A 14,111-nucleotide genomic window follows, 5' to 3' on the forward strand; every position below is an offset into this window, starting at 1 on the left:
CAACTCCAGGAGGAAGCGGCTCTGCGAACACGAGCCGAGCGGAGCCGAGCGGACCCGAGTCTCTCCGAAAGCAGCTGCGCGAGGACTTTGACTTTCTCCGCCGAACGAAGACAAGTGTCACTTTCTCCGCCGGAGGGGAACCGGGTTCGTGGGCAGAACTAACGCGACCGAGGCTGCCAGTTTCCCAAGTTGCTGTGCGCTCACCTCGTCATGGCTTCAACGACCTGCACCAGGTTCACCGACGAGTACCAGCTGTACGAGGAGCTGGGGAAGTGAGTGCTTCTACTGCTTCTACTGCTTCTACTGTTCCTGTTCGCTTTCATTAGTGCTCCGCGTGCCACACCGTCCGAGTCTGGACTCACCCGCTCCGCGGGAGACCATGACGTCACCTGGTCCTACCTGGGCTTGCTCAGTGACGTCACGCCAAACCCCGTTCAAATACAAATAGGTATTGATTAACTAGTGACGCGACCTTTAGTTTCCCATGAAGAACATAAAGTACTTTTATTTCCCCCGAAACGTGAACGCGTCGCATGTCCGGTCCCGTATGTTGCCATGTTGCTCAACTTTTGGAGCGACAGGCTCGTTGACGCCCATCGGCGCGCGCTGGAAAAGTGGATTTTGTGTTTAAACTCCACAAACGCGCCTGCACGGCCACGCGCCTGCACGGCCACGCGCCTGCACGGCCACGCGCCTGCACGGCCACGCGCCTGCACGGCCACGCGCCTGCACGGCCACGCGCCTGCACGGCCACGCGGTCCCGGTGGGGACGGCTTTGAGGTCAGAAGGAACCACCTGTGTCGCGCGCTTAGGAGGTGCGCGCGCCTCCCTGCAGACCCAGGACGCGTTTCACACGCATTCAAGTTTCCGCCCTTTTCTTCTTCTGCTCCTCTTATACGAACTGCAAAGGGTTGAAATTCCTCCGCTGCTTTGTGCGGCTCCACGTCCACATCCGCGCACTACAGCGCGTTCATGTAACCCAGCGGAGAGTCACAGGTAACAGGTGTTTGGTGGAGGCCGGACTGTACCTGTAAAGCCTTGTAACAGTGAAGCTGCTGCAGTTCATAACACAACACGTCTGTGACGTAAAGACCCGCTGTGACAAGGAGCGTGATGCATTTAATGGTCCATTAAAACCAGGACTGTCTGGTACTGACTGTCTGGTACTGACTGTCTGGTACTGACTGACTGTGACTGTGTGGTACTGTGTAGTACTGACCTACAAAGCCCTAAACAACCTACCCCCCCCCCCCCCTCCCTACCTTGCTGAACTGCTCCTCCTCCACGCCCTAACCCGTTGCCTCAGGTCCGCCGGTACAACCACTCTAAACACCATCAGGACCAGGTGGTGGATCTGGGGCGACAGGGTCTTCTCAGCTGCTGCACCCCCCCTCTGGAACACCTTCCCATCCACACCTGTCAGGCTCCACCCTCCCATCATTCAAACAAGCCCTCAAAACACACCTCTTCCAACCTGCTTTCACCTGATGAACCTCTGCACCTGTCCTCCGCTCCACGCAGCCTCTTCTGTTTACTTCTCATTATTTCTTTATTACCTTACATATTTTGTTGTTTGTTTTTGTTTGTTCTTGTCTTCACGTTCGTGTTCTGTTGCGTCTGTTATTGACTATTGTGTAAAGCGTCTTTGTGTACTATGAAAAGCGCTACATAAGTTGAAACTATTATTATTACTGACTGTGTGGTACTGTGTGGTACTGTGTGGTACTGTGTGGTACTGTGTGGTACTGACCCGTGTCCTGTGCAGGGGGGCGTTCTCTGTGGTGAGGCGCTGCATGAAGATCTCCACGGGACAAGAATACGCTGCCAAGATAATCAACACCAAGAAGTTGTCAGCCAGGGGTGAGTGTGTGTGTGTGTGTGTGTGTGTGTGTGTGTACAATATCTGGTGATCTTAAATTGGCAGTAAAATTGTTCTGGAAAGTTAATTCACACACAGATTCCTTTATTTCTTATGTATTTGTTGTGTTGTTGTCGTATTCCTCCTGTGAACACGCAGTCGGCCTCCCAGGTGGCCGCTAGTGGTTTTAGGCTCTGGGTTAGGGTTAAGGTTAGGGTTAGGGTTAAGGTTAGGGTTAGGGCTAAGGTTAGGGTTAGGGATATGGCTAAGGTTAGGGTTAGGGATATGGCTAAGGTTAGGGTTAGGGATATGGCTAAGGTTAAGGTTAGGGTTAAGGCTAAGGTTAGGGTTAGGGTTAAGGTTAGGGTTAGGGCTAAGGTTAGGGTTAGGGATATGGCTAAGGTTAGGGTTAGGGATATGGATATGGCTAAGGTTAAGGTTAAGGTTAGGGTTAAGGCTAAGGTTAGAGTTAGGGTGGCTCTGGATGGTCAGATCCTCTCACTAATCTGAGTTCTGGTGAGCAACTTGTCTGCTCATGGTTCTGATGACACACTCGGGTTAAAGGTCCAGAGTTGGGCAGCGTTGTGTTGTGGCTGAGGGGAAGCTCAGGGGAAGCTGAAGGGAAAACCCAGAGCGCTGCTCAGAGGAATCCCTTAACAGGAAGCTGTGTACAGGAGAGGCTTCGTGTCTGTAGACTTTGCCTTCACACCACAGGCCGTAGTGCGTTTTGACAAAGTGTTTGTTTGTGATCTGTTTCCTGAAGTCAGAAGTTCTCTTCTCGTCTGCTGAACTATTGGTTCTGCATCATCATGTCTGTGTTTTCCTTGTTTGTGTCTTGAGCGCTGCATTGTTGCTGTGATAGTGTTTGTGCCATCACTTGAAGTACAATGTCAGAATATTTAAAAGATAAAGCCCCCCCCTCCCCCGGGGCTCAGGAAGTGGGCCGTTGGTATGGAGACAGGACCACGGATTGAGAGCAGCATCGGCTCCTCAGGGTGCTCTGATTGGATCCTGAGGGTACGAGATGTCAGCTGTTCCATAAAGGAGCCTTTCAATAGTTCAGACTTCAGTCTGCACTGATACTTCAGTGAACTGAGTTCTGGATGAAGAGACGAGTAGAGCTGAGGAAAAGCCAGAGACTGTGCTGGATAAGACCAGAACTATGTGTTTGCATTGCTTTGTTGTATCGTTTCAACACATGTATCATCTGCACATTACTGCTGATTATTGACCAGACGGTTCTTTTTGTAAAGCACCAACGATCAACTCTACAGCACCGCTGTAATATCCAGATCAATATCAAGAGGTCTGACCCAACGAGCTTCTCCTAGTCAAATGTTTTCTGATTTTAAATCATCATTTAGATTTGTCATTTTTTCACATGTTTATAGTATGAAACTATCCAGAATAACAGAATGTAAAGTATGAAGGTGGTTCTGTAAAGCAGCGATGGGCCTCCTGGTGACTCTCAACTAAAATACTGTTTGCATGAATCCAGAGTTTTCCCTGTGTATGAACAGCTCATGTTGCTATCTCCTGTAGCTCTGCTGGCTAGAGTTAGCTCATGTTGCTGTCTCTGTGTAGCTGTGCTGGCTAGAGTTAGCTCATGTTGCTATCTCCTGTAGCTCTGCTGGCTAGAGTTAGCTCATGTTGCTGTCTCTGTGTAGCTGTGCTGGCTACAGTTAGCTCATGTTGCTGTCTCTGTGTAGCTCTGCTGGCTAGAGTTAGCTCATGTTGCTGTCTCTGCGTAGCTGTGCTGGCTAGAGTTAGCTCATGTTGCTGTCTCTGCGTAGCTGTGCTGGCTAGAGTTAGCTCATGTTGCTGTCTTTGTGTAGCTGTGCTTGCTAGAGTTAGCTCATGTTGCTGTCTCTGTGTAGCTGTGCTGGCTAGAGTTAGCTCATGTTGCTGTCTCTGCGTAGCTGTGCTGGCTAGAGTTAGCTCATGTTGCTGTCTCTGTGTAGCTGTGCTGGCTAGAGTTAGCTCATGTTGCTGTCTCTGTGTAGCTGTGCTGGCTAGAGTTAGCTCATGTTGCTGTCTCTGTGTAGCTCTGCTGGCTAGAGTTAGCTCATGTTGCTGTCTCTGTGTAGCTCTGCTGGCTAGAGTTAGCTCATGTTGCTGTCTCTGTGTAGCTGTGCTGGCTAGAGTTAGCTCATGTTGCTGTCTCTGTGTAGCTGTGCTGGCTAGAGTTAGCTCATGTTGCTGTCTCTGCGTAGCTGTGCTGGCTAGAGTTAGCTCATGTTGCTGTCTCTGCGTAGCTGTGCTGGCTAGAGTTAGCTCATGTTGCTGTCTCTGTGTAGCTGTGCTGGCTAGAGTTAGCTCATGTTGCTGTCTCCTTGTTAGCTCATGCTGCCTTTCAAGCCTTTCTTCCGTCTCGGCAGCGTCTTCCTGTTTTGGGCCGTAAAGCTTTTTTGAATAGTCTAATCAACTTATTTTTTTATTGACGACATTTCTTTATGAATGCAAAACCAAAAGATCATGTTTGGTTTCCACCGTGGTTTGAATGAGACGCTCAGGAGCTCTGACACTGAGTCACAGCGTCGCGCTCCAGATGTGTGAGAGTTCCCGCGTGAGGAAACCAGGCCAGCGGTGGCAGACGCTGCTTGGACGCGGCCGAGTGGAAACGATCACTACACAAACCCACCGGGCCGAAGAGCCAGAGAGGTTCAGGAGCCTTTCTGCTGGAAAACACCCGAGGGCCCGCTCGCCGGGAACTCTCCATTCCCATGGAAACCAGAGAGATGGAGGCTAAATATAGGCTGTGGGTGAAGCATATCACAGCCTCTGTGCTGGTAATTATGCACAAGCCTGATGCCGCCATTGTTCTGAGAACAATGACCAATAATATGATTTACTGAGTTTGAAACGGCTCGTTTCATTTAACACACACACACACACACACACACACACACACACACACACACACACACACACACACACACACAGAGCTGTTTAATGTGCTGTAAGCCTGGCCCAAGGGGACGACCCGACGTGTGTGTGTGTGTGTGTGTGTGTGTGAGAGAGAGAGAGAGAGCAGGCCATTAATGCAATATGCAGTCCTGTTGTGTGATGACAGTAAAATAATCTTGTGACACCAGCGGTTTCCTTCAGACATGAACTCTTGCGCTGGAGCAGATTGAGTCCGTTGTCACTACACGTGTCCACCTTCTGTCTGCCTTGTCCGGTCCCACCACATCTGCGGCATCAGAACCGGGCCGGCGGCCTCAGTGCGGTCGCTCTAGCCCATCAGCTGGTTTTAAGGTGTGACATCACTGGTGTTCTTCCAGGAGCAAGAGGTTGTCTCATCAGGATGAAAGGCTTTGTCAGTGGATCTCTGTCGACGTTCATGTTGACTGAAAGTTCACTTTTCTACCGCAGCAGAGCCAGATGGAGGTTAGTTCCCTCCAGAAGCTTTATCCTGGTGTTAACCCGTCTCCATGGAGGGAGAGAGAGAGAGAGAGAGAGCTGCACTGAGACGTGAAGCTTCACACGAGTGCAGAAGTCTACATTTGTAATAATTCAGACTCTTAAGTGATGCACAGCTGATCTCATGAGCTATAAATAGCTCACCAGAGCGAGGAAGCGTGAATAAACCCTGAAGCTGAGAGGATCCCCGTCCTCAGGCAGAGTTTCATCTCTGCCTCATTCCCCATCAGTCAACTGGCACGAGGAGGACTTCTCATTGCAGCCTCTCGCTTTTTAAAACAAAAATCCATGTTGTTTCCTCTTCGGCTCCAGTGTTCAAGCTAAGGAGATGAATAAGTGAAGGGATGAGGGAATCAACAGCATGCAATGTGTATTAGATAGACGCGCTGCAAACAGTGAGGCGAGGTCATGGACTCAACTATTTAGTAATCTAAAAGAGCCTCCTCAGGAAGAGCTCCTGCAGGTATCATCCATACCTGTGTTTCCTTCGCTTCCTCCCTACAGCTGGGAAACAAGCCTGGACCGTGTGCTGCATTCATGCTCAAACATGGCGGAAACAATTAGGTTTTTTTTAAAAAAAAAGTCCAATATTAAAGTTCCATCTTGTTACACAACTTTGTTTCCTGTAGCGTTTGGTGGCTTTGTCCAGTTGAGGGTTATTTAACGTGTTTAACATCATGTTATTGGGATCATGTTAAGGCTTATTTAACGTGTTTAACATGTTTCACATCATGGTAAATAAGCCCCTCCCTTCTCTTCTGTCATTGGTGTCATCATTCACTCTTCCTGTCGCTCTAAAACACGGGAGAAACTGGAGCATTCCCTCTGGGCTTTATTCTAAATCCTCATTAGGACAAGTAGGACAGCCACTTAAGCATTGCAGCAGGCGGTTGCCTGCTGCAGTGAAGGCCTGCTGCAGTGAAGGCCTGCTGCAGTGAAGGCCTGCTGCAGTGAAGGCCTGCTGCAGTGAAGGCCTGCTGCAGTGAAGGCCTGCTGCAATGAAGGCCAGCCGCCTGCTGCAATGAAGGCCTGCTGCAATGAAGGCCTGCTGCAATGAAGGCCTGCTGCAATGAAGGCCTGCTGCAATGAAGGCCTGCTGCAATGAAGGCCTGCTGCAGTGAAGGCCAGCCGCCTGCTGCAATGAAGGCCTGCTGCAATGAAGGCCTGCTGCAGTGAAGGCCTGCTGCAGTGAAGGCCTGCTGCAATGAAGGCCTGCTGCAATGAAGGCCTGCTGCAATGAAGGCCTGCTGCAATGAAGGCCTGCTGCAGTGAAGGCCTGCTGCAGTGAAGGCCTGCTGCAGTGAAGGCCTGCTGCAGTGAAGGCCTGCTGCAGTGAAGGCCTGCTGCAATGAAGTCCGGGCTGATTTCCTGCATAGTGAACGCTCTTCAGACCGTCAGCACTGCGTGCTCTTATGAAGGGCGGCCAGCATCCTGTTGCTGTACGCAGCTGTAATCATGGATATATTGGCTGTAATGATCACTGGTATTATCTTCTCGTGTCCCTCTGAATCTCAGCGACGAGCTCTGTGTGATGTTGACGTCTCTGAGAGGTCCAGGAACGAGCTGTTAGCTCCTTATTTAAGGTTGGTTATGAAACAGGGATGTTTTTATGAACACACAGGAGTGTTTTGCATCTTCTCTCATCTCGTCCTCACCGCTGTCATCATGCATGTGTTAATTGCAGCACGGACAACATGCTTTGTACAACAAGTCTCTGTGTGATGAGACTTGAGGCAGGATAGTAGTTAATGTCCACAGAGGTTCTGCTGATGAGCCGGCGCCTCCCTGAGGTTCCTCCTGGTCTAATTAATGGACACGGTGTCTCTGAAGCAGTGTGCAGCCTCCTGTCTCAGAGGGATGGCATCTGGCCTGACGGGAGCACGGCTCCCATCATGCATTGCCTGCACCAACGGACCTTCATCAGCAGACTAGTGCTGGAGGAGACCAGGGTTAGCTTAGCTTCAGGCTTAGCTCCTTGTAGAATACCTCCTAACTGTGTGCAGTTCACATCTAAGTTAGTCTTTAATTGTCGCACTAGTTGAATGTACTGGTTTTATTTCTCTCTCCATGTTAAGTCCCTGCTCTGCTGCAGCAGCTCCTCTGGGATCATGAAGGATGATCTTCTTGTTTTTCTCCCTCTTCTTGTTCTGGTGATCCAGAACTCTTTAATACTGATGGACTGGATCTATATTCCAAACACAGCTGACTCCCCACATGTGTTCCCTCAGTACTCCCCTTCGTCTTCTTCTTCGTCTTCCTCTTCCTCTAAGCAACCTGATCCTTCGCGCCTCTCTGTGCTGCTCAGCTGCCGCTTGCTTCCAGTTTGTAAAGGCTTGTGGATCCAGAACATTCTGGGGTTTATGCCCAGAAATGGGATGTGATATCCTCTGGATGTGCAACAACATGAGATGATTTTAGATGAAGAGATGGCTGTAGTGCTCCAGCTGCTGGTGATGTCATGGGGTCCATGTGCTGACTCATCTCACAACAGTCTTGGAACAGCAGTCATCGTTTTCCTTCCTGGAAATTATTTTCACTTTTTCGCCATATTGCCCACTGGCGTCCCTAACCCTAACCCTAATACTTATTTTATTTGTGCTAATCATTTCAAAATCACCTGGAGCTTTGTGACTTGGTTCCAGTCCTTTGTGCCTCCATGGGGAGTGAGTCCACGTTTCTACCGTAACACACAATGTCCCTGAAGGCATCTCTAGCTCTCTCACTAGCTGTGAGGAGTTTGAGCTCCACTGGATCAAACACACAGCTCTTTAAACTCTAACATTCATTAGATCTTCCTGAGATAGTTCAGTTTCCCACTGATTAGTGAGGATGAAGGGAACATGAACCAATAACGTGCTCCACCAGTTTGTCTTAGCCTTGGAGAGTCTCCCATGTGATGTTCACATGGCTCAGCCTCCCTGCTGCTCTGCAGAAGCTGTGGCTTCATCTCCAGGTCATCAGTGTCTCCCTGCTGCGTCCCCTCAGCCGATGGCTTACAAAGTCCTTCAGCTTGGAAGTAATGAGCATGAAAGCCTTTGGTTTCATATGAGCTCTTTACAACCACTCTAAACACTGCTTCTCTACCGCTCACTGCACATTGTTCTGCACCAACTAACCGACGATGAACACAAGAGGCTCGTCATTTAGAAATGTAGCAGCAGATGTGTTCTCATGAGAAACGCAGCAGGTTTCTGTTCTTTGGATCAGAACATGATCCGGGAGCTGCAGTGAAACATAATTGAGGTTGTGGCACACCGCTGTCGACATCACACGCCTACACTTGAGGGTGACTCACGGCTATAAATTGACTCAATGAGCTACATGAACGAGGAAAGAAAGCATGTGTGACATGTTTCTGTGATCGTGATTTAACAGAGAGGTTAGACCTTCAAAGCTGTGAAGAAACAACCAAGTTATGCACATTATGAAGAAGGTACGGCCCCAACAGTATGTTACCCTGTAAAGACCAGCTGGCCATTGATGTGTCATGGTGGTGGGGTGCCCCCCTCATGTCATGGTGGTGGGGTGCCCCCCTCATGTCATGGTGGTGGGACGCCCCCCCCTCATGTCATGGTGGTGGGGCGCCCCCCCTCATGTCATGGTGGTGGGACGCCCCCCCCTCATGTCATGGTGGTGGGACGCCCCCCCCTCATGTCATGGTGGTGGGGTGCCCCCCTCATGTCATGGTGGTGGGACGCCCCCCTCATGTCATGGTGGTGGGGCGCCCCCCCTCATGTCATGGTGGTGGGACGCCCCCCCTCATGTCATGGTGGTGGGACGCCCCCTCATGTCATGGTGGTGGGACGCCCCCCTCATGTCATGGTGGTGGGACGCCCCCCCTCATGTCATGGTGGTGGGACGCCCCCTCATGTCATGGTGGTGGGACGCCCCCTCATGTCATGGTAGGTGGAACACTGCAGAGCTACATCTCCTAGATCGGACAGCTGAGTGGTGTATTGTGTGTCCTCCTGGCCGTCGTCATGTGACATCATGACATGGTATGCTGAGCCTCTGCACACAGGAGGCTACAGCAGGACTCAATCCAACAGTGGATTAGTGTTTGTGTGTAATTCTGGGTTTATAATCCGGGTCTCGTGCTGCCTCACAGCCAGACACACACACCTCCTCCGTGCTTCACCCGGTCTGTTGTGTTGCGTTGTGTCAGAAAAGAGCTGCTGGGGCTCTGACAGAAGACAGCTGGGAGCAGGAAGTGGCCTCCATGTTGACGGTACAGGTCCAGTCCGGGCTTCACAGGGTTCAGTGTGTGAGGAGGAGGCCGTCAGGTACCAGGTGTTTCATCAGGTACCAAGTGTTTCATCAGGTACCAGGTGTTTCATCAGGTACCAGGTGTTTCATCAGGTACCAGGTGTTTCATCAGGTACCAGGTGTTTCATCAGGTACCAGGTGTTCATCCTCATGGAGCTCAGGAGCACGGCAGCATGCTGCTGCTGCACGGCAGCATGCTGCTGCTGCACAGCTCCACCGCTCTGCGCATGTGTTCCCCATTAGTCACTCTTCACTCAGTAACAGTTTCCAGGATTTCCTTTTAAATATTTGTCTAACACACGCGTGCGCGCGCGCGCACACACACACACACACACACACACACACACACACACACACACACACACACACACACACACACACACACACACACACACACACAGGCTGACGGTGTGGTCACTTTCCACTTTAATCCCACAGACTGAATCAGATTGGTGTGGGAACACGTTGACTCATCACATGATGAGAGAGGAAACGCTGGTTCAGGAGGATGAGCTCCACCTGAACCTCTGAAGCCTCTTCCTCAAAGTTAGCGTGGAGAAAGATCCTCATCCTCAAAGATCACCATGTCATAGTAGGTGGGGCGCCCTCCTCATGTTATAGTGGTGGGGCGCCCTCCTCATGTTATGGTGGTGGGGCGCCCCCATCATGTGGCAGAGGGGTGGGACGCCACCCTCATGTCATGGTCGGTGGGGCGCCCCCTCATGTCATGGTAGGTGGGGCGCTCCCCTCATGTCATGGTAGGTGGGGCGCCCCCCTCATGTCATGGTAGGTGGGGCGCCCCCTCATGTCATGGTAGGTGGGGCGCCCCCCTCATGTCATGGTAGGTGGGGCGCCCCCTCATGTCATGGTAGGTGGGGCGCCCCCCTCATGTCATGGTAGGTGGGGCGCCCCCCTCATGTCATGGTAGGTGGGGCGCCCCCTCATGTCATGGTAGGTGGGGCGCCCCCCTCATCAACCTTATCCACTGCTCGTAAAGACCCAGCTGCCTCTGCAGGTCCTCTTCCTGCTCATGCGTTGGGTTAGGGTTGGGTTTCTCGGCCTGCAGAGGTTCTGTTGGGTTCTCCCACCACGGATCACTCTGCATCCTGTTTCAGTCCCGGTGCTGGACTCCAGACCAGCACCTCTTCTGCTCTCCATCATTGCATATGAATGAGCGCATGGCACGCGAAGAGGAGAGGATTGATGAATGATGCATTCATATTCCGCAGCTTTTAAAAGATGCTCCATAACACGTTACAATCTGCTAGGCGATGGATATTATATATGCTGTTGGGAAAGAGATGAATCGGGGAAAGAAAAGGATAAAGATGGAGCGACGCAGTGAGAGATGAGTGGGTGGTGGTGAATGAAGGTCGCCAGCGGGGGATGTGCTCACAGCCATATGTGCCCGGTTTGACAGACAGGTCGTGTGTTTCCCTGAACGCACCGTTCACACAACAGGAGGCTGAACTGTTCCCCTCATGAAATGCTTCTCCTCTGTTGGGCCGGAGCTCCTTCAGGAGCTGGAATGTGGCTTCACGCCCACCTGTTTGCATATTTTAGAGCAGTTGTTGCAGAAGCAGACCTGTGTGCACCTGCACAGGTATGTGTGGGTGACTTGACTGGACGCATCCTAGATGTCAAGATGTCTGCCAGTGAAGACGCTCCAGTGACTGTTTGTGTGGACGTTGAGTCAATACAACTGTGTGTGTTAGCTTGCGTGACACTTGGAGCCTGAACAGCACATTTTGCTTACAGCAGAAAAAAACAACACGATTGACAAACGGTTTCTAACTGTCGAAGACATATTGAGTTCCTCACACGGGTCGTAATATTGATGAAGTGGTTCTGCTTCACACGCATGAAAACAAGACGTTTTATTACAGAGTCTCTCTCCAGCGCTCTGTCACAGAGCCTCTCTCACAGAGCCTCTCTCACAGAGCCTCTCTCACAGAGCCTCGCTCACAGAGCCTCTCTCACAGAGCAGCGGTATCAGTGTTAATGTCCTGACAGCTGAATGCAGTAGTTTGCCTTCAACATATGAATAAATGAAAACATTTTGTTAAATCCTGTGTTATGATGGAATTCATCCAGTTTCAGTATCAGCCACGAGCTTTAAGTGAATAATGTTGTGTGTTTGAGGCGGTGATTGTGTGGTCATCACGTAGCACTGTGTTGTTGTTGTTGTTGTTGTTGTTGTTGTTGTCCATGCTGCTGCCTCTCGGCTCATGTGAACTCTGGTGTCACCAGAGGAACCTTTTAAATTGTCCTCTTAGCAGTTTTATCTCAGAAGCAGGCCGGCTCTGTTCCAGCTCCAGATTAGAGCAGCGCTGGGATTTAAAGCCGCCTCTTCAGCGGCACTCAGCCTGAGAGCAAGGAGAGGATTTCATGTCCCTCCATCTGGATGCTCAACGAGCTGCAGGCTGTCCATGAAGCACATCACACGTTTATTTAACACAAGAGATGCTCTGTGGTGAGGACCTCCACACTAACGTGATGATGTAATCCCAATTTAACCATTAACCGCTTGACATGCGTTAAAGGGACAGCTCCCCAAACATCATGTGTAACCTGATCTGCACCAACAATGGATTTTAGTATTTTATATGCAAACACTAAAGCATGTGTGGATCATGACTGCCAGCGTGTTGTCCTCTAACCATCACACATGTTGTCCTCTAACCATCACACATGTTGTCCTCTAACTATCACACATGTTGTCCTCTAACCATCACACATGTTGTCCTCTAACCATCACACATGTTGTCCTCTAACCATCACACATGTTGTCCTCTAACTATCACACATGTTGTCCTCTAACCATCACACATGTTGTCCTCTAACCATCACACATGTTGTCCTCTAACCATCACACATGTTGTCCTCTAACTATCACACATGTTGTCCTCTAACCATCACACATGTTGTCCTCTAACCATCACACATGTTGTCCTCTAACCATCACACATGTTGTCCTCTAACCATCACACATGTTGTCCTCTAACCATCACACATGTTGTCCTCTAACCATCACACATGTTGTCCTCTAACCATCACACATGTTGTCCTCTAACCATCACACATGTTGTCATGTTGCATCTCCAGCTTGTTGTTGTAAACAATGCTCAGCATTGTCCCTGGCTGCTCTCTGAGTTTGCGTGGTGCTATCTGGAGTAATTTGAATGAGCAGATGAGGGGAGGGAGATAGAAACAGATGTTACTACAGGTCCCTGTGGCCTCTGGCGTCACCAGAGCACTGGGATGTAAAGCAGGTCCTTCCTGTTGGAGACGTGAGGCTCCGTCACCAGAAGGACTCGTGGTGCTTTTAATCCCTCTCATCTGAGCTGGTGTGGTAGTGTTGATGTCCTCAACCTTCATTCAGTTTGCATGTCAGCGTTTCACAGGAAGTCAAGGCCCCATGTCACATGACCTCCCTCTGTAGATCCAATAATGAGGTCACAACCCGTCATGCTGAACCCTTTGTTGAAGTCATGACTCGTTCACAGCCGATGACGTCTAGACGAGACAGTTTCTGCTCAACAACAACCACAGCGTGTTTCAAGAGTTCATGTCAAAGGGGGCTTCTTTTAAACATCAGTTAATATTACAATCTAAATCATATCCATATTGTTAAGCACTTCCTGGAGTTCAAAGGTTGTGTGAGCCGGCGTCTAGAGAGCGAGCGAGCGAGAGAGAGAGAGAGAGAGAGCCAGAGAGAGAGAGAGAGAGCCAGAGAGAGAGAGCCAGAGAGAGAGAGAGAGCCAGAGAGAGAGAGAGAGCCAGAGAGAGAGAGAGAGCCAGAGAGAGAGAGAGAGAGCCAGAGAGAGAGAGAGAGCCAGAGAGAGAGAGAGAGCCAGAGAGAGAGAGAGAGCCAGAGAGAGAGAGAGAGAGAGAGAGAGCCAGAGAGAGAGAGCCAGAGAGAGAGAGCCAGAGAGAGAGAGCGAGCAGGGATCAGAGCCAAGAGACTGGAAAGGCCATCGCTGAGGGACAGAGACATGTCTGCTGCACAGAGACATGTCTGCTGCACAGAGACATGTCTGCTGCACAGAGACATGTCTGCTGCACAGAGACATGTCTGCTGCACAGGGACATGTCCCTGTGCAGCAGACATGTCTGCTGCACAGGGACATGTCTGCTGCACAGAGACATGTCTGCTGCACAGAGACATGTCTGCTGCACAGAGACATGTCTGCTGCACAGAGACATGTCTGCTGCACAGAGACATGTCCCTGTGCAGCAGACATGTCTGCTGCACAGAGACATGTCTGCTGCACAGGGACATGTCCCTGTGCAGCAGACATGTCTGCTGCACAGGGACATGTCTGCTGCACAGAGACATGTCTGCTGCACAGAGACATGTCTACTGCACAGGGACATGTCTGCTGCACAGAGACATGTCTGCTGCACAGAGACATGTCTACTGCACAGAGACATGTCTGCTGCACAGAGACATGTCCCTGTGCAGCAGACATGTCTACTGCACAGAGACATGTCTGCTGCACAGGGACATGTCTGCTGCACAGAGACATGTCTGCTGCACAGAGACATGTCTGCTGCACAGAGA

At 50.6% G+C, this 14,111-nt stretch overlaps 1 protein-coding gene across 16 annotated transcripts in view; it reads left to right on the forward strand.

Moving 5' to 3' along the window:
- The window catches only part of camk2d1 (calcium/calmodulin-dependent protein kinase (CaM kinase) II delta 1), a 45,305-nt gene that overhangs the window by 63 nt on the left and 31,131 nt on the right, over positions 1-14,111 (forward strand). For all 16 annotated transcript variants that reach the window (XM_068599659.1, XM_068599648.1, XM_068599651.1 and 13 more), the window contains exons 1-2: positions 1-272; positions 1,766-1,860. The exon at positions 1-272 is cut by the window's left edge. In XM_068599659.1, coding sequence (XP_068455760.1) covers positions 211-272; positions 1,766-1,860 — 157 coding nt within the window. In that variant the 5' untranslated portion in view covers positions 1-210. The remainder of the gene's footprint in view (positions 273-1,765; positions 1,861-14,111) is intronic.

This window comes from Clinocottus analis, unplaced genomic scaffold, assembly GCF_023055335.1.
Source record: "Clinocottus analis isolate CAN_PGR_092001 unplaced genomic scaffold, fCliAna1.0.p SCAF_49, whole genome shotgun sequence".
Taxonomy (NCBI): Eukaryota; Metazoa; Chordata; class Actinopteri; order Perciformes; family Cottidae; genus Clinocottus; species Clinocottus analis.